At 39.3% G+C, this 18,114-nt stretch overlaps 2 protein-coding genes and 2 pseudogenes across 2 annotated transcripts; all 4 read right to left on the bottom strand.

The window, feature by feature from the left end:
• Positions 1 to 1,444: 1,444 nt before the first annotated feature.
• On the bottom strand, positions 1,445 to 1,556 carry LOC139652594 (small nucleolar RNA SNORA17; annotated as a pseudogene).
• A 619-nt stretch (positions 1,557 to 2,175) lies between these two features.
• On the bottom strand, positions 2,176 to 6,322 carry LOC139652574 (immunoglobulin lambda-1 light chain-like). The gene is made up of 4 exons (XM_071529684.1): positions 6,283 to 6,322; positions 5,868 to 6,189; positions 3,593 to 3,630; positions 2,176 to 2,699 (listed from the first exon to the last, which is right to left on the bottom strand). Exons 1-4 carry the CDS (start codon positions 6,320 to 6,322, stop codon positions 2,365 to 2,367), a joined length of 735 nt encoding a protein of 244 aa, XP_071385785.1. The 3' UTR covers positions 2,176 to 2,364.
• A 5,158-nt stretch (positions 6,323 to 11,480) lies between these two features.
• Positions 11,481 to 11,606, bottom strand: LOC139652601 (small nucleolar RNA SNORA17; annotated as a pseudogene).
• Positions 11,607 to 12,721: 1,115 nt separating this feature from the next.
• Positions 12,722 to 16,844, bottom strand: LOC139652576 (immunoglobulin lambda-1 light chain-like). The gene is made up of 4 exons (XM_071529686.1): positions 16,805 to 16,844; positions 16,386 to 16,711; positions 14,034 to 14,067; positions 12,722 to 13,166 (listed from the first exon to the last, which is right to left on the bottom strand). The coding sequence occupies exons 1-4, from the start codon at positions 16,842 to 16,844 to the stop codon at positions 12,832 to 12,834; spliced, it is 735 nt and encodes a 244-aa protein (XP_071385787.1). The 3' UTR covers positions 12,722 to 12,831.
• Between the last annotated feature and the right edge of the window lie 1,270 nt (positions 16,845 to 18,114).

Genomic DNA, 18,114 nt, shown 5'->3' with positions numbered 1-18,114 from the left:
ATGCTGAGTAACTCCTCCTGGAACCTGTTTATACCAGCGAGCTGAATCACTAGTAACAGTCCCCAGGTTACAGTCCATGGTGGCTGTCTCTCCTCTCCTCAGCCTCACAACAGGAGGCTTCTGTGTCACCACCGTCACACCACTCACACCTGGGAAACAACAAGATGACATGGAGTCAAGAGAAACACACAGGCTGATGAATCCAACATGAGGTCAAAGCTGCAGTAAGTCAGCCTCCTTACATGTTAGAGCAGTGATGAGAGTGCAGAGGATCCCCAGCATGTTGTCAGTGTGTGCTGAGAATGGCGTTGTATCTTGGAAAGTTGCCTTACTGCTGAGAGATTAGTAGGTTTGGAGTGTGAGGAGAGGAGATGGTGGAGGAGCAATTTATAAGATCACTGAAGGGGGGAGGAGGAGCTTTGTCACCTTATCACAGGAAAACTTGATGATTTAACATGTATAACTAGAAACAATCTCTCCTAACTCTATTTAAACACAAATTATCGCATCAAAATTGAAATAAATCACATAGTCCAAGTGATTACCGAAGTGTGTTTCGTTTTTGTTTTTTTTCATATTTGACGTATAAAGGTACCACAAATAATAAAAATAAATAGTTGTTCAGGTTTGCATACAGACAATTTTCTTCTATGCCACATTTTATAAAGACATAGAACACCTGCCACTGTTTAAATGGATAAATTACAGTAACCTTGTAAATGAACACAAGTACTTGCAATTAGAATAGATTTCTTTCTTTAAGTAACATAACAGAATACATTTCCTTTTGCTTAAATTTAGTATACATTATGCCGTGACATGTATTCCATTACTTCCTGATCATCCCAATCAGACATTCTCAGTTTTGTGGGTCTCTCATTTTCTGTGGACAGAATAAATCGATGTGTCATTTTTGCTTTTTCCGACAGCACAGCCGAGGACATCAGGAGACAAATTCAGGTCAGTCAGTCAGTCAGGTAACACTTAGCGAGATGTTGCTTCATGAGATGACCTCTAGAGGGCGTCTGTGGCTAAGAGATGCAGTGGTTCCCATACAGAAGCACAAAATCAAAAGTAGGTCAATGTAAAGAAATTGATCCAAATCGATCTCTAATGCGCCTGATGTCACATCACATCATGTTTGTCATGTGGAGAAGCACAGACAGCAGACCAGCAGCACTGAACTCAATCCACAGAGATTCCCGGTGTGAAAACAAAAGTGAAACTTATCATTTCACCATTTGCTGAACTCGCCTAACGGGATTTGTAAACAACAACCCCATAACACGTCTTTTGCTGCCCTTCAAACATTAACGGTGGTAACGTATAGCCCACCTTGTGGTATTTAACTGACGTTAGTGGAATCATTTAACCGATAACTGTGTCGCAGTGCTTCACTGCATTGTATTGAATTGAACTGAACTGAACACATGCGCCGTGGGTCTGTACAGGATCTGTGCTTGTTCTGAAACAAGTTACCAAGCCCATTGACTCTCTGCCACCTTTTGACTCAGCCTCCACACTGACAGCTGGACTGCAGCGCCTCTAGAGGCAGGTGATGTGTCATCATAACACATCTGATACTCATCAGCTGTCAAGTGTTGGAAACAAGCTTTGGCTTTGCACACATGTACAGTGCAATAGATTACTGTTATATGGTATCAATATGCTTGGCTGTTTCAAATAAGCCAATATAAATAATAGCAATAAAAAATCTACAGATGTGTTTCCAGCCAGTTGCAGCCACTCATATATTAGTGAGAGTCAAGACTCAACCTCTTCATTTGCATGGAGCTATAAATAAGGAGAGGAGGCCAGCAGGTGCATCCTGGGAAGGCAGAGAGGGAGGAGTAGAGAGGTGATGCTTCACTGACTGGGGATGCAAAGTCATCTGCAGTTGCTGCTCATGTTGGATGATTTTCTTTCTTTTTTTTCAACCATTGCGAGGCTATTCCAATCAGTTTGTACCATCTGTGCATGTGTAGAAGTGAATTTCACATTTAACAACATATTACCTGTTGTATATAATTGTAGCAATGTGGTAAATGTTAATTCATTGATTAAAATTGATTCTGTTGCAGGTTTAAATATTTGGTTTGGAGTACCAATGAAATACAAACATTTCTTTTTAAATCACAATGCTTTTTAATGAATCAAACCAAACAAAATACAGCAATTGCAAAGCTAAAACAATTCTCCCACCTAACTGTAACAATATTTATTACAGGGACAGAGACACAAGTCTTACAAAATAATTGTACAAATTTTTTCTGAACATCAAGATTTCTAATGTCTAAACCTTGTAATGCCCAAACAGCACAAGCAAGAAAGAAGCAGATTTGAAACGGTAATTCTGGCAGCCTACTATTCTTCAGTGGGGCAGTCTGACTTCTTGATGGTTTTCTCTGAAGCCTTGGAGCCCACAGACACTTTACATGTGTAGACCTTATCCTTGTTCCAGTCTGACGTCTGGATGGACAGATAGCTGCTGATTTGGAAAGTCTGGCCTGGTTGCTGAACAGCGGTGCTGGTAGAGACCCCACTGCTCACTGAACTCCCATCAGCCATCCAGGTAACATCTGCAAAACCCAAAGACGGACTGGGCAGACTGGCCAGACAGACCAGAGCGGCTTTGTTGGACTGGAGCTCATCACTGGACGGAGGGAAGACTGTCAAGACAGGAGGAGGGAGGGTGGAGCCTGCAGGAGATGGAGACATTCATCAAAACAATCCACAATGTCAGGCATTCACTACGGAAAATAGTATGATAATCTATTTTATTAATGGATTATTTGTGTTCACAATTTGAAATAATGACTTTGAAGAACCGAACCAGTTTGCAACCAAGTGTCCAAACAAGAAATCTATTTTGGAACTAAATAATCTCCAATTCATCACTCAGTTCACTTCAGTTCTGAAATACAGAGGACAAATTCTGTGAAAGTATTATCAACTTGCAAACCAATATATTAAGTTACTTGCTGTCCTTTTAAAAACAGCATAATTAATTATAATTTATTGTAATGTTATCAGTCATTGTGTAAAAGTACAGTAGGTGCCACTTTTATCAAACAGTGGCTATTTCACCACTGAAGAAAACATATTTTCATACACAGTCAACATACATAGTGATTACTTTGTCTTCTTGAAAGAGGATATAATTCAATCAGAATTTAAGAGTAACTTTTTATTTTACCAGATTAAAGCACAACTAATTATTGTTTAATACCTTAGGCTAATTACTGTTGACAAAATATTTAATGTTGCTAAATTGGAATTGCAGTGAGGAAAGCACTTGAAATAAAACTTGTGTAAAGTAGATGAATTAACACAATCTTGAACATGTTTAAATTCCACTACAATAAAAAACTGTAGAAAACTGTAGAAAAAAACATTTCAGATATTGTGACCCGTGGCACATTTTTACTATACCTGCTTGGTATCAAAGCTGCTGTAAAAGCTTCAATTATCATCCACTGAACATAAGATTTAAATATTTTAAATTATTTACACATGACTTGATTATTTTCGATTAATGCACTAACAAAATAGGAGAATTAGCATGAATTATGAGCAGTTAAACAGGACTCACCTGTCACAATCAGCTTGGTGCCTTGTCCGAATACCACAGTGATTCAGTTTGTACACATGGCTGTACAAAAACCTCCAGACTCTCACTAATGAGGGGAGTGGAACTGAAACTTCCTGTTCAGACCAATCTAACTTTCACTGTCAACATCTCATTCCCTTCATCAGTGAGCCTATATTCCAAAGCACCGCTGGACTTCAACATTGATTCTGAAATCTCTGCTGCATCCTTTTGTTTTCATGGGAATGTTTAAAGTCCAGATTTGATCATTGAAATCGGAGTGATGATGGTGATGATGATGATGCTGTCCTTGATAAGAGCGTCATTCAGACAATCCAGCAAAGTTTGTTCCAAATGTTATGTGGATGGAAATATTTCACATGCTCTTGTCTCTCTAGAGGCTTTTGTTCAGCATCCTTTCTTGTTTTGTTCCAGGTTTGCTGTTTTGGCTTTGTTTGATTTTGCTCAGCATTCATAAAAGCTGTAGTGAGACTCATTGAGGTTTTTGTCATGGTGTGAATCACTGTGGACAGCTGCAGTAGCAGAGGAATCCCATGTCCCACAGAAATACTCAGCAGAGTCTCCTGCCTCTGCCCGCTTGATGATGAACTGGTAATCTGTACTTGATAAGGATTTAGAGTTGAATCGGTCGGAGGAGAATCCTGTTCCAAAGCTGGGTGATGTGTGAGTATGGTAAAATCTCAGAACATACTGAGGAACCCCACCAGGAACCTGTTTATACCAATTGACATAATATCCATCATCTCTCTCAATGTTGCAGCTCATAATGACCTCTTGTCCTGTAGAAACTGTCTGGACAGCAGGCGTCTGGGTCAGCACTTTCACTCCTTCAACATCTGTCAACATACACAGAAAACACATGAGTGGAAGGGTTATGGCTGAAAATATGGCCTGGAAAAGGAATAAGAAATAATAACTTACATGTTAGAGCAGTGATGAGAGTGCAGAGGATCCCCAGCATGTTGTCAGTGTGTGGTGTAAACCTCCTTACTGTCCAGCTGAGAGATGAGCAGCACTGGAGTGTGAGGAGAGGAGAGACTGAAGAAGAAGCTTATAAGGAGACTGAGGAGAGGAGGAGTTTCAACACTGAACACAGTTTCCATTCAGAAGTTCACTACATAAAGTATTTGATTTCACATCATAACATCTAGTCATTCCATCCCAAAACCTCTCATTTTATACCCTGTTGTCTTCATGAGAATATCTCTTCATAGCTATTCAGGCTCATATTATAATGGTTCCTTCAGGTTGTATATAATGTCTAATAAACACTAAAGTTCTATGATAGCAGGGCAGAGAGTAATGCTCCCTATGCTACCTACTGATCCCAAATCATTATTTTTAATTGATGAGAAGCCCATGATGAATCTCTGAATCTAGATGGCCTGTTGTCAGGTGAGTGACTGTGTCACTTTCATTAGCTCATTGTTGAACTGCACATCTGATTTGACTGTGGTAAAAACCTTTGAAGGCCAGCTGATCGGCTTGTTGGTTATTTTAAAGTGTTAATCCATGAGATTCTTGTGTTTTGGAGAAATCTTTGGGGATAAGTGTTCATTGCTGTGGTGTTTCTGCACTGCACTTCCCACAGATCACTTTGTAATCAAACAATGTCACCAGTACTGTGAAGTCTTTTTCCTTAAAGTTTCTGTTGATGAAGATTGAATTTCTTTATGCATCGTTCTTCTCTCAGTCTCTTCAGTCACGGTTCCTATCACTGTTCATGCAAACTACTGATTTTTTCCTCTGTTTATTTTATTATTTTTTGTTTTTTAACTGTTGTACGGTGCTGGTAGTGTGAAATGACATCAGACACCAGAGGATTTTTCCAAGAAAGAAAGACCAACCTGACACCAGGTGCTATTTTGTGTTGTATTGATCAGTGAAAGAGAGCGGCAAAGCAATTTTTTATCTTTTATAAAAACGTCAGATTATTACTTTAAGTGAGAGCAGTGAGCTAGCTACTGTATTACTGGTGATTTTATTTACTTATTTATTTTTCATTATTAAACATTTGCCAAGACACACAGTTGGCAAGCATATAACTAGCATTTGTTGCCTGTTGGATTAATTTGATAATCCATCAAGGAGATTTAGAGGTTTGTAGCAATTGATCTATTATTGTACATGGGGGGATGTTACAGAGGGAATTGGTTTTCACGACTTCAGTCTCAGTCAAGATGTGTGAGAGACCCAAAAAGCAGAAGTATTTTAGTGAGGAGGTTTTTGTCATGGTGTAAATCACTGTGATACGTACTCATTAACAGAAGTGTCCCATGTTTTACAGTAATAGACTGCTGAGTCTCCCTCCTCCACAGTGTTGATGATCAAACGATAATCTGATTTCGACTGATGATTAGATGTGAATTTGGGAGAAGAGAAACCAGAGCCATATTTTACAGAGCTGTAGTCATGGCGAAACCTCAGTACATACTGAGGAACTCCTCCTGGAACCTGTTTATACCAGCGAGCTGATTGATCAGTAACAGTCCCCAGGTTACAGTCCATGGTGGCTGTCTCTCCTCTCCTCAGCCTCACAACAGGAGGCTTCTGTGTCACCACCGTCACACCACTCACACCTGGGAAACAACAAGATGACATGGAGTCAAGAGAAACACACAGGCTGATGAATCCAACATGAGGTCAAAGCTGCAGTAAGTCAGCCTCCTTACATGTTAGAGCAGTGATGAGAGTGCAGAGGATCCCCAGCATGTTGTCAGTGTGTGGTGTAAACCTCCTTACTGTCCAGCTGAGAGATGAGCAGCACTGGAGTGTGAGGAGAGGAGAGACTGAAGAAGAAGCTTATATGGACAGAGGAGAAGAAAGGGGAGGGTCTTAGCCAAGAAACTGTATAGTTCCACAGAAAAATTTTCTATTTTTGTTTTTTTTTGTTTTTTTTTGTTTGATGTAAGAAAGTAAGAAATATAATTCTTGTCACAACATTATTATTTCACAGTAGTAATTATTTAGATATTATGATTTTTTTTTTATTTGGGAATTATGAACTAGTAACTCATAACTTAAAATTTTAACTTGGGCTGGTTATGAAAGATACTTTTACCTACAGTGACCAGGGGAACGTCACATTCAGGAGGTCTAAACATGTTAATATAGATGCTAGAAAAGCAGAAGTGAGTGGATTCTCCTGAGGAGGATTTTGTCAAGTTGTAGATCACCTTTAAGATATGATAAGTTAAGATAATTATTTTTTGTCCGTTCTCACCGAAATTTGTCAGGCAACACATGTTCCAACAATCATCAAAATGACATGATACAACATAGAAACAACACCTGCTAAGTCCTTCACCTGTCCATCTGTCAGCATGCCATAGTTCCCTGCCTTACCCAACAGTCCATGTCCACGGTCATGAGCACGGTTGGTGTGTGTGTATGTGTGTGTGTGTGTGTGCGTGCGCTGGGGGGTGGGGGGTTTGATCACCACCCTTCACGCCTCTGTGGGTTGAACAGTGTCATGGAGTGAGGAACAAAAGAGTGTTTTTGCTTATTCCTCCTGCCGCTTGGCACCCTGAAGCGCTTCCCACAGGGCAGGAGTTCATAGTCCTCATGCAGGACATGAGAAGGTCCGGGGCGATTTTGTTAGCCCGTCTGAGGGTGCGCTTAGTGCAGCTGTGTAGGAAGGAATCTTCCACAGAGTGACCCACCACCTTGGAGCCGTAGGATCCTGGCTTTCAGTTGGACTGAGAGGCCACAGAGCCACACTGAGCCACCATGCTGCAGGATGCTTTGTGAAGCAGGGTGTTGCTGGATAAACACAGCTTAATAAACAGAACATTGACATTAAGAGAAAAGACAGTTTCAAACAGTGATGACAGAGCAGAGTGTCCCCAGCATGTTGTCACTGAACAACATGAACATCCTTTACTGTCCAGCTGAGAGATGAACAGGTGAGGAGAGACTGAAGAATTAGTTCAGGAAGAGGGGTAAGGATGCAAACCTCTCTGTCAACACATCAGTATGTTAGCTTACTGTATATAATCCATTTTGTCATATGATTGTCAGGTACTGTAGATGTTTTGGAATGTAAATTTCAAAAAGCATTTCAGAAATTGTTTAATGGAACAGGAACAGAAAGTGTTTGCATCTGAATAGTGGAAGAGAAACAGGAGGAGGAAGATGGAGAAAGATGGTAAGGGTTGTCAATGACAATTTGATCTGATTTACTGCATATTAATCTGCAGCTTCAAAGTCACTGATGATTCTCCTTGAAATTAGTTTTGATTGCTCATATATAGAGTCTCATTTGATAATGAGAAATCCACCATTTCAATAGTGTGAAACTAATCTGATGAACTGATTGATACTGAACTTTGGGTCATTTTTTTTTCTTCATTGCATTATAATTTTTACGTCAATTGTCAATGATGAATGTCAATTTTTACATCCATTTGCCAGTCATGTCACATTCATTTCAGCATTATATTTTACCCACATTGTAAATTAATGTGTTTTACATATCAAACAGTAGGAATTCAATTATAAAGTAATTAAGAGGATAGATTGAGATGTGATATGCTGTGCTATTTAATAGTATTACTGTAAGTCTATAAAAACAATAATGCTTGTCAATATGTTTTATTGTGCCTATGTTCCATGCATATCTTTTGATTGTGGATCCTAACTGTTTCTCTAATGGTGCGTTTCACTGTGATCCTCCTTTGACAGAATCCCATGTCTTATGATACCAGTTGATCAGGTAGTGTGTTCATATTGCAGAGGGCTTTGGTTAATGAACAGCTTCAGATTCAGTTAACCTCTGTGAAAGGAGCAGAAAGCAGAAGTGAGTGCATTTAGTGAGGAGGTTTTTGTCACGGTGTAAATCACTGTGATATGTGCTCATTAACAGAGCTGTCCCATGTATGACAATAATAGACTGCTGAGTCTCCCTCCTCCACAGTGTTGATGATCAAACGATAATCAGATTTTGACTGATGATTAGATGTGAATTTGGGAGAGGAGAAACCAGAGCCATATTCTACAGAGCTGTAGCCATGGTAAAAGTTCAGCACATACTGAGGAACTCCTCCTGGAACCTGTTTATACCAGCGAGCTGAACTATCAGTAACAGTCCCCAGGTTACAGTCCATGGTGGCTGTCTCTCCTCTCCTCAGCGTCACAACAGGAGGCTTCTGTGTCACCACCGTCACACCACTCACACCTGGGAAACAACAAGATGACATGGAGTCAAGAGAAACACACAGGCTGATGAATCCAACATGAGGTCAAAGCTGCAGTAAGTCAGCCTCCTTACATGTTAGAGCAGTGATGAGAGTGCAGAGGATCCCCAGCATGTTGTCAGTGTGTGGTGTAAACCTCCTTACTGTCCAGCTGAGAGATGAGCAGCACTGGAGTGTGAGGAGAGGAGAGACTGAAGAAGAAGCTTATATGGACAGAGGAGAGGAAAGGGGAGGGTCTTAGCCAAGAAACTTTATCGTTCTACAGAAAAAGTCACTGTAGTTAATAATCTACAGTGATGGTAATATTACTGGTAAAATATTGAAAGCTGACATCTATAGAGAAAAAATAAATGAATAGAAAAATAAAAAAAATGAAAATCACAGTAGTTTTGGTGGTGGTTGCCTAGAGGTTAGAGAAGCAGGATTTTGATTGGAAAGTCACTGGATCAAATCTCCAGACAGGTTTGGAAAATGTGGTCGAGAAAAGTGAAGATTCACACTCTTCCCTTCCTCTGCAACTACTGTTGAGGAGCCATCAAGCAAAGCACTGAAGCCCCAGTGGAGCTGCTCACTGGCCAACAGAAGAAGATTGGTTGTACTGGGAAGCTCCCAGCTGTGAATGTGTGAGACTGTGAGAATGTGAAGCAGGGTGTTGCTGAATAAATACATAAAAAAAACAGCCAATTTTAAACTAAATATTTTAATTGTATTGATGCTTCTCTGACGTTAAAACACTGGTGACAGAGCAGAGTGTCCAGCATGTTGTCACTGAACAACATTAAACATCATCTGGAGAAGGAGGTGGAAGAAAGATGAAGACGGTGAGGGTAGTTAATGACAATTTGATCTGACTTACTGTATATTCATGTGTAAATCAACAGGGAGGCTTCAGCTTCAAAGTCACTGATGATTCTGTTCAAAGTCACTGATATTTCCAACATTGTAAACTGATGTCTTTTCAAACAGTAGAACATGAATTAGAAAGTAAAAGAGGATGCAGATTGAGATGTAGTATGCTGTGCTATGCAGTAAGTGTTACTGTAAGTCTATACAAATGTATATATTTTACTTGTTGATCCTAACAGTTTCTCTAATGTTGTGTATCACTGTGATCCTCCTTTCACAGAATCCCATGTCTTACAAAACTAGTCAGTTGAGTATCTGTTCTCCAATATATTGATGAAAAATGGAAAGTTTGATTTTGACTGAAAACTACATGTTTATTATGAGAGGTAAAGTCTGAACCAAAACTGAAGAATAACAATAATGCTACCAACTGAAAGCACTGAGGGACTCCACCTGAACCTGCTTACACCAACAAACACATAACCAGTTGTTCAGTGTGTTCATATTGCAGAGGACTTTGGTTAATGAACGGCTTCAGATTCAGTTAACTTCTGTAAAAGGATCAGAAAGCAGAAGTGAGTGTATTTAGTGAGGAGGTTTTTGTCATGGTGTAAATCACTGTGATACGAACTCATCAACAGAGTTGTCCCATGTTTTACAGTAATAGACTGCTGAGTCTCCCTCCTCCACAGTGTTGATGATCAAACGATAATCTGATTTTGACTGATGATTAGATGTGAATTTGGGAGAAGAGAAACCAGAGCCATATTCTACAGAGCTCCAGCTATGATGAAACTTCAGCACATACTGAGGAGCTCCTCCTGGAACCTGTTTATACCAGTAAGCTGGATAGTCAGTAACAGTCCCCAGGTTACAGTCCATGGTGGCTGTCTCTCCTCTCCTCAGCGTCACAACAGGAGGCTTCTGTGTCACCACCGTCACACCACTCACACCTGGGAAACAACAAGATGACATGGAGTCAAGAGAAACACACAGGCTGATGAATCCAACATGAGGTCAGAGCTGCAGTAAGTCAGCCTCCTTACATGTTAGAGCAGTGATGAGAGTGCAGAGGATCCCCAGCATGTTGTCAGTGTGTGCTGAGAATGGCGTTGTATCTTGGAAAGTTGCCTTACTGCTGAGAGATTAGTAGGTTTGGAGTGTGAGGAGAGGAGATGCTGGAGGAGCAATTTATAAGATCACTGAAGGGGGGAGGAGGAGCTTTGTCACCTTATCACATGGAAAACTTGCAGGAAACACAAGTGACCTCATCAAAATAGAAATCAATAAGGTAATTCAAGGCATTACCCAAATTCTAATTATGTTCATTTGCTTTTAGCTTACTTTGCCATATTTGAGGTATAAAGGTACTACAGATAAGATAAAAATAAATAAAAATGACAAAGTTCATGAAATGTTTTTCAGTTTTGCATCCAAACACTAATTCCTCTTCTGTGCCACATTGTATAAAGACACAGAGCACCTGCCACTGTTAAAATGGCCTGTAAAGTTTCTTGCTTTCACTTTAAAAGTACTTCCAGAAGTAATCCTCTAACCTTTCCCAAGTATTTGTAATCAGAATACATATTTTTTAGGTACCAAAATGGAATACATTTCCTTTTATTTGTATTTAGTATTCCATTACTTCCCAACTCTGCATGATATCAGACATTCTCAGTTGTGTGGGTCTCTCATCTTCTGTGTAAAGAATAAATTGATGTCATCATCATTTTCTCTTTTTCTCACACAAGTAAGTCAGGACTGTGGTTATGACAAGTAAAAAAAAACAAAGACAGTTGGTCAATTCTGGTGAAACTCCCTTTGTTGGTGCTATCAGTCAGTTTGAGCAGCGCAGCTGTTGTTGGAGCCGGTGCAGACGAAGCCTGTTGACTCTCTGCCACCTTTTGACTCAGCCTCCACACTGGCAGCTGGACTGCAGCGCCTCTAGAGGAAGGTGATGTGTCATCATGACACACCTGATACTCATCAGCTTACTGTTCCCAGGGTCAGAACAAAGCATGGAGAAGCAGCGTTTAATTTTTAAGCTCCTCATGGCTGGAACAAACTTCCAGAAAATCTGAGGTCTGCCTCCACTTTAGAATCTTTTAAATCAGGGCTTCAAACTTTTCTGTTCGCCAGGGCTTTTTAAGAAAGTTAGGGCAACAATCATTTGCACTATAATATTTATTTATTTTTATCTTTTTATATTTTCTTTTAAATGTGATTTTAATGCACTTTTCACTTTTCTAATCTTCTTGCACTGAGTACACTGAATTTCCGTTGTGTATGAAATGTGCGATATAAATAAACTTGCCTTGCCTAGCTGTCTAGTTTTGCTTTGGTTTTGCACACATGTACAGTGCAATGGATTAATGTTACTGATATGGTATTAATGCTATATATGCTTCAAATAAGCCAATATAAATATTAGCAATAAAAAAATCTACAGATGTGTTTCAAGTCATTTGCTGCCACTCATATATTAGTGAGAGCCGAGACTCAACCTCTTCATTTGCATGGAGCTATAAATAAGGAGAGGAGGCCAGCAGGTGCATCCTGGGAAGGCAGAGAGGGAGGAGTAGAGAGGTGATGCTTCACTGACTGGGGATGCAAAGTCATCTGCTGTTGCTGCTCATGTTGGATGATTTTTTTCTTTTTTTCAACCATTACCAGGCTATTCCAACCAGTTTGTACCATCTGTGCATGTGTAGAAGTTAATTTATCTCTATTGTCATGTTGTAGTATACAGTGATAGTGACATACTGAATAATGTAGCTGTTAATAAATGGAAATATACACTAGTTTTACTTATTGTATTGTGAAACAAAATTTTGGGGAATGTACACAAGTGTTCACATTTAACAATATATTACTTGTTGTATATTTGACTGATAATTGTAGCAATGTGGTAAATGTTCATTCATTGATTAAAAAGAGATTCTGGTGCAGGTTTAAATATTTGGTTTGGAGTACCAATGAAATACAAACACTTTTTTTTTTAAATCACAGTGCTGTTTAATTAATCAAACCAAACAAAATACAGCAATTGCAAAGCTAAAACAATTCTCCCACCTTACACATTTTTTCTGAACATCAAGATTTCTAACGCCTAAACCTTGTAATGCCCAAACAGCACAAGCAAGAAAGAAGCAGATTTGAAACGGTAATTCTGGCAGCCTACTATTCTTCAGTGGGGCAGTCTGACTTCTTGATGGTTTTCTCTGAAGCCTTGGAGCCCACAGACACTTTACATGTGTAGACCTTATCCTTGTTCCAGTCTGACGTCTGGATGGACAGATAGCTGCTGATTTGGAAAGTCTGGCCTGGTTGCTGAACAGCGGTGCTGGTAGAGACCCCACTGCTCACTGAACTCCCATCAGCCATCCAGGTAACATCTGCAAAACCCAAAGACGGACTGGGCAGACTGGCCAGACAGACCAGAGCGGCTTTGTTGGACTGGAGCTCATCACTGGACGGAGGGAAGACTGTCAAGACAGGAGGAGGGAGGGTGGAGCCTGCAGGAGATGGAGACATTCATCAAGACAATCAGCAAAGTCAGGCATTCACTATGGAAAATAGCATGATAATCTATTGTATTAATGGATTATTTGTGTTCACAATTTGAAATAATGACTTTGAAGAAGTAAACCAGTTTGCAACCAAGTGTCCAAACAAGAAATCATCACCTAAAGCATCAGCAGAGTTCATTTTGAAAATGTTATCTATCTATTTTGGAACTAAATCATTTCCAATTCATCACTCAGTTCACTTCAGTTCTGAAATACAGAGGATAAATTCTGTGAAAGTATTATCAACTTGCAAACCAATATATTAAGTTACTCACTGTCCCTTTAAAAACAGCATAATTAATTATAATTTCTTGTAATGTTATCAGTCATTGTGTAAAAGTACAGTAGGTGTCACTTTTATCAAACAGTGGCTATTTCACCACTGAATAAAACATATTTTCATGCACAGTCAACATACATAGTGATTACTTTGTCTTCTTGAAAGATGATATAATTCAATCAGAATTTAAGAGTAACTTTTTATTTTACCAAATTAAAGCACAACTAATTATTGTTTAATTCCTTTGGTTAATTACTGTTGACAAAATATTTAATGTTGCTAAATTGGAATTGCAGTGATGAAAGCTGTTGAAATAAAACTGTATAAAAAAACATTTCAGATATTGTGACCCATGGCACAGTTTTACTATACCTGCTTGATATCAAAGTTGATTTAAAAGCATCAATTATCATCCACTGAACATAAGATTTAAATATTAGAAATTATTAACACTACTTGATTATTTTCTACTAATGTAATAAATAAATAACAGGAGAACTAGCATGTATTGTGAGCAGTTAAACAGGACTCACCTGTCACAATCAGCTTGGTGCCTTGTCCGAATACCACAGTGATTCAGTTTGTACACATGGCTGTACAAAAACCTCCAGACTCTCACTAATGAGGGGAGTGGAACTGAAACTTCCTGTTCAGACCAATCTAACTTTCACTGTCAACATCTCATTCCCTTCATCAGTGAGCCTATATTCCAAAGCACCGCTGGACTTCAACATTGACTCTGAAATCTCTGCTGCATCCTTTTGTTTTCATGGGAATGTATAAAGTCCAGATATGATCACTGAAATCAGAGTGATGACGGTGATGATGATGCTGTCCTTGATAAGAGCGTCATTCAGACAATCCAGCAAAGTTTGTTCCAAATGTTATGTGGATGGAAATATTTCACATGCTCTTGTCTCTCTAGAGGCTTTTGTTCAGCATCCTTTCTTGTTTTGTTCCAGGTTTGCTGTTTTGGCTTTGTTTGATTTGGGTCAGCATTCATAAAAGCTGTAGTGAGACTCATTGAGGTTTTTGTCATGGTGTGAATCACTGTGGTACAGCTCCATCAGCAGAGTCATCCCATGTCTGACAGAAATACTCAGCAGAGTCTCCTGCCTCTGCTCACTTGATGATGAACTGATAATCTGTACTTGATAAGGATTTAGAGTTGAATCGACTGGAGGAGAATCCTGTTCCAAACTCGAGTGAACTGCTACCATGGTGAAATCTCAGAACATACTGAGGAACCCCACCAGGAACCTTTTTATACCAATTGACATAATTGCTATCATATCTCTCAATGTTGCAGCTCATAATGACCTCTTGTCCTGTAGAAACTGTCTGGACAGCAGGCGTCTGGGTCAGCACTATCACTCCTTCAACATCTGTCAACATACACAGAAAGATACATGAGTGGAAGGTTTATGGCTGAAAATATGGCCTGGAAAAGGAATAAGAAGTAATAACTTACATGTTAGAGCAGTGATGAGAGTGCAGAGGATCCCCAGCATGTTGTCAGTGTGTGGTGTAAACCTCCTTACTGTCCAGCTGAGAGATGAGCAGCACTGGAGTGTGAGGAGAGGAGAGACTGAAGAAGAAGCTTATAAGGAGACTGAGGAGAGGAGAAGGGGAGGGGGGGGAGTTTCAACACTGAACACACTTTTCATTCAGAAGTTCACTAGATAATGTATTTGATTTCACATAATAACATCTAGTCATTCCATCCCAAAACCTCTCAATTTATACCTTGTTGTCTTCATGAGAATATCTCTTCATAGCTATTCAGGCTCATATTATAATGGTCCCTGCAGTTTGTATATAATGTCTAAAAAACACTAGTAAGTTCTATGATAGCAGGGCAGAGAGTAATGCTGCCTATGCTACCTCTTGATCCCAAATTATTATTATTAATTGATGAGAAGCCCATGATGAATCTCTGAATCTAGATGACCTGTTGTCAGGTGAGTGACTGTGTCATTTTCATTAGTTCATTGTTGAACTGCACATCTGACTTGACTGTGGTAAAAACCTTTGAAGGCCAGCTGATCGCCCTGTTGGTTATTTTAAAGTGTTAATCCATGAGATTCTTGTGTTTTGGAGAAATCTTTGGTGATAAGTGTTCTTTGCTGTGGTGTTTATGCACTGCTCTTCCCACAGATCACTTTGTAATCAAACAATGTCACCAGTACAGTGAAGTCTTTTTCCTTAAAGTTTCTGTTGATGAAGATTGAATTTCTTTATGTATCGTTCTTCTCTTAGTCTCTTCAGTCACGGTGCCTAACGCTGCTCATGCAAGCTATTGATTTCTTCCTCTGTTTATTAGTTTTTGTTTATTAACTGTTGTAGGCTACTGCTGTTGGAAGTGTAAAATTATATCAGATAGCAGAGGATTTTTCCCAAGAAAGACCGACATGACACCAGGTGTTCAGAACAACAAATGAAAATGTTTCAAGGTATAAACTGAAACTATTTTGTGTTGTATTGATCAGTGAAAGAGAGTGGCAAAGCAATTTTTATATTTTAGAAAAATGTCAGATTATTACTTTAAGTGGGAGCAGTGAGCTAGCTACTGTATTACTGGTGATTTTAGTATTATTTTTTTTTATGAATTTTTCATTATTAAACTTGAATTCGTCAAGACACACAGGTGGCAAGCATGGAACTAGCCTTAAGCTAGTTTTCACTTGTTGTCTATTGGATTCATTTGAAAATCCATCAATGAGATTTACAGGTTTGTAGCAAGTGATATATAATTGTACATGTGGGGATTTTACAGAGGGAAATGTTTTTTACGGCTTCAGTCTCAGTCAAGATGTGTGAGAGTCTCAAAAAGCAGAAGTATTTTAGTGAGGAGGTTTTTGTCATGGTGTAAATCACTGTGATACGTACTCATTAACAGAAGTGTCCCATGTTTTACAGTAATAGACTGCTGAGTCTCCCTCCTCCACAGTGTTGATGATCAAACGATAATCTGATTGAGACTGATGATTAGATGTGAATTTGGGAGAGGAAAATCCAGGGCCATAGCTTACAGAGCTCCAGCCATGGTAAAAGTTCAGCACATACTGAGTAACTCCCCCTGGAACCTGTTTATACCAGCGAGCTGAATCATCAGTAACAGTCCCCAGGTTACAGTCCATGGTGGCTGTCTCTCCTCTCCTCAGCCTGACAACAGGAGGCTTCTGTGTCACCACCGTCACACCACTCACACCTGGGAAACAACAAGATGACATGGAGTCAAGAGAAACACACAGGCTGATGAATCCAACATGAGGTCAAAGCTGCAGTAAGTCAGCCTCCTTACATGTTAGAGCAGTGATGAGAGTGCAGAGGATCCCCAGCATGTTGTCAGTGTGTGGTGTAAACCTCCTTACTGTCCAGCTGAGAGATGAGCAGCACTGGAGTGTGAGGAGAGGAGAGACTGAAGAAGAAGCTTATATGGACAGAGGAGAGGAAAGGGGAGGGGGAGGAGTTTCAACACTGAACAGAGTTTTCATTAATGAATTAATTACATAATGTATGTGATTTTACATCATAACCTCTATTCATTCCATTCCAAAACCTCTTCTTTTATACGCTGTTGTCTTCATGAGAATACAGGAGGTCCCTTCAGTTTAATGTCTAATAAACAGTGCTGTTCTATGATAGCAGGGCAGAGAGTCGACACAAATCAAAAATTCTAAATTTCATAAGAATTTTCTCAATTTTAGACTTCCCAAGCTGGCATGCTACGTATTAATCCCAAATTATTTTGTTTAATCATTGGGAAGATTTTTGGTAATAAGTTTTCATTGCTGTGGTGTTTTTGCACTGCACTTCCCAGAGATCACTTCATAATCAAATAATGTTGTCGGTGCTGGGAGGTCTTTTTCCTTGAATTTTCTGTTGATGAAGACTGAATTTGTGTAGTTATCAGTCTTTTCTTTGTCTGTTAAGCTATGGTGTCTATCGCAGCTCATGCTAAAAAACAGTCCTCTTGTTTATTCCAAACAAAACACTGTTGCTGCTGCTAGAAATGTAAAATGCATCACTTCCTGTGCACAGAGGATTTTTCACGGGAAACACCTACCAGACTCCAGGCGTTTAGGAGAGCAAATGAACTGAGTATGGGTTGAAGCATTTATGTCAATCACCAAGAGACAGAGAGAAGCATAACAAACAATTATTAATCAGAAAATGTCATGGATTATTACTTGAAGTTGTAACAGTGAGATTTACTGGTGATTTTATTTTATTTTTCATTGTAAAAGTGTCTTGGCAAAGCCTGTCGCTATTAAGGTCGTTTTTATTTGTTATCTGTTGGATTCATGTGAGAATCCATTAATAAGATTTAGAGGTTTGTAGCAAGTGATCTCTAACTGTACACTGTATAACTGTATCTCTAACTGTATCTCTAACTGATGGTTTCATTCTCAGTCAAGATGTGTCAGAGACCCAAAAAGCAGAAGTATTTAGTGAGGAGGTTTTTGTCATGGTGTAAATCACTGTGATACGATCTCACTAACAGAGCTGTCCCATGTTTCACAGTAATAGACTGCTGAGTCTCCCTCCTCCAAAGTGTTGATGATTAAACGATAATCTGTTTGAGACTGATGATTAGATGTGAATTTGGGA

This window comes from Centroberyx affinis, unplaced genomic scaffold (genome assembly GCF_046629955.1).
Source record: "Centroberyx affinis isolate AG114_WGS23_722 - 3 ecotype Tasmania unplaced genomic scaffold, CSIRO-AGI_Caff_v1 ptg001832l_1, whole genome shotgun sequence".
Classification (NCBI taxonomy): Eukaryota; Metazoa; Chordata; class Actinopteri; order Beryciformes; family Berycidae; genus Centroberyx; species Centroberyx affinis.
This window is presented reverse-complemented; position numbering and strand designations above follow the sequence as displayed.

Excerpts from the sequence above, each read along its gene's own strand:
- LOC139652574 (XM_071529684.1), bottom strand. The coding sequence starts at position 6,322 with ATGCTGGGGATCCTCTGCACTCTCATCACTGCTCTAACAT. Across the intron at positions 6,190-6,282 it reads TCTCATCACTGCTCTAACAT|GTGTGAGTGGTGTGACGGTG; the intron begins GTAAGGAGGCTG and ends GTTGTTTCCCAG. Across the intron at positions 2,700-3,592 it reads CACCAAGCTGATTGTGACAG|GCTCCACCCTCCCTCCTCCT; the intron begins GTGAGTCCTGTT and ends CATCTCCTGCAG.
- LOC139652576 (XM_071529686.1), bottom strand. The coding sequence starts at position 16,844 with ATGCTGGGGATCCTCTGCACTCTCATCACTGCTCTAACAT. Across the intron at positions 16,712-16,804 it reads TCTCATCACTGCTCTAACAT|GTGTGAGTGGTGTGACGGTG; the intron begins GTAAGGAGGCTG and ends GTTGTTTCCCAG. Across the intron at positions 13,167-14,033 it reads CACCAAGCTGATTGTGACAG|GCTCCACCCTCCCTCCTCCT; the intron begins GTGAGTCCTGTT and ends CATCTCCTGCAG.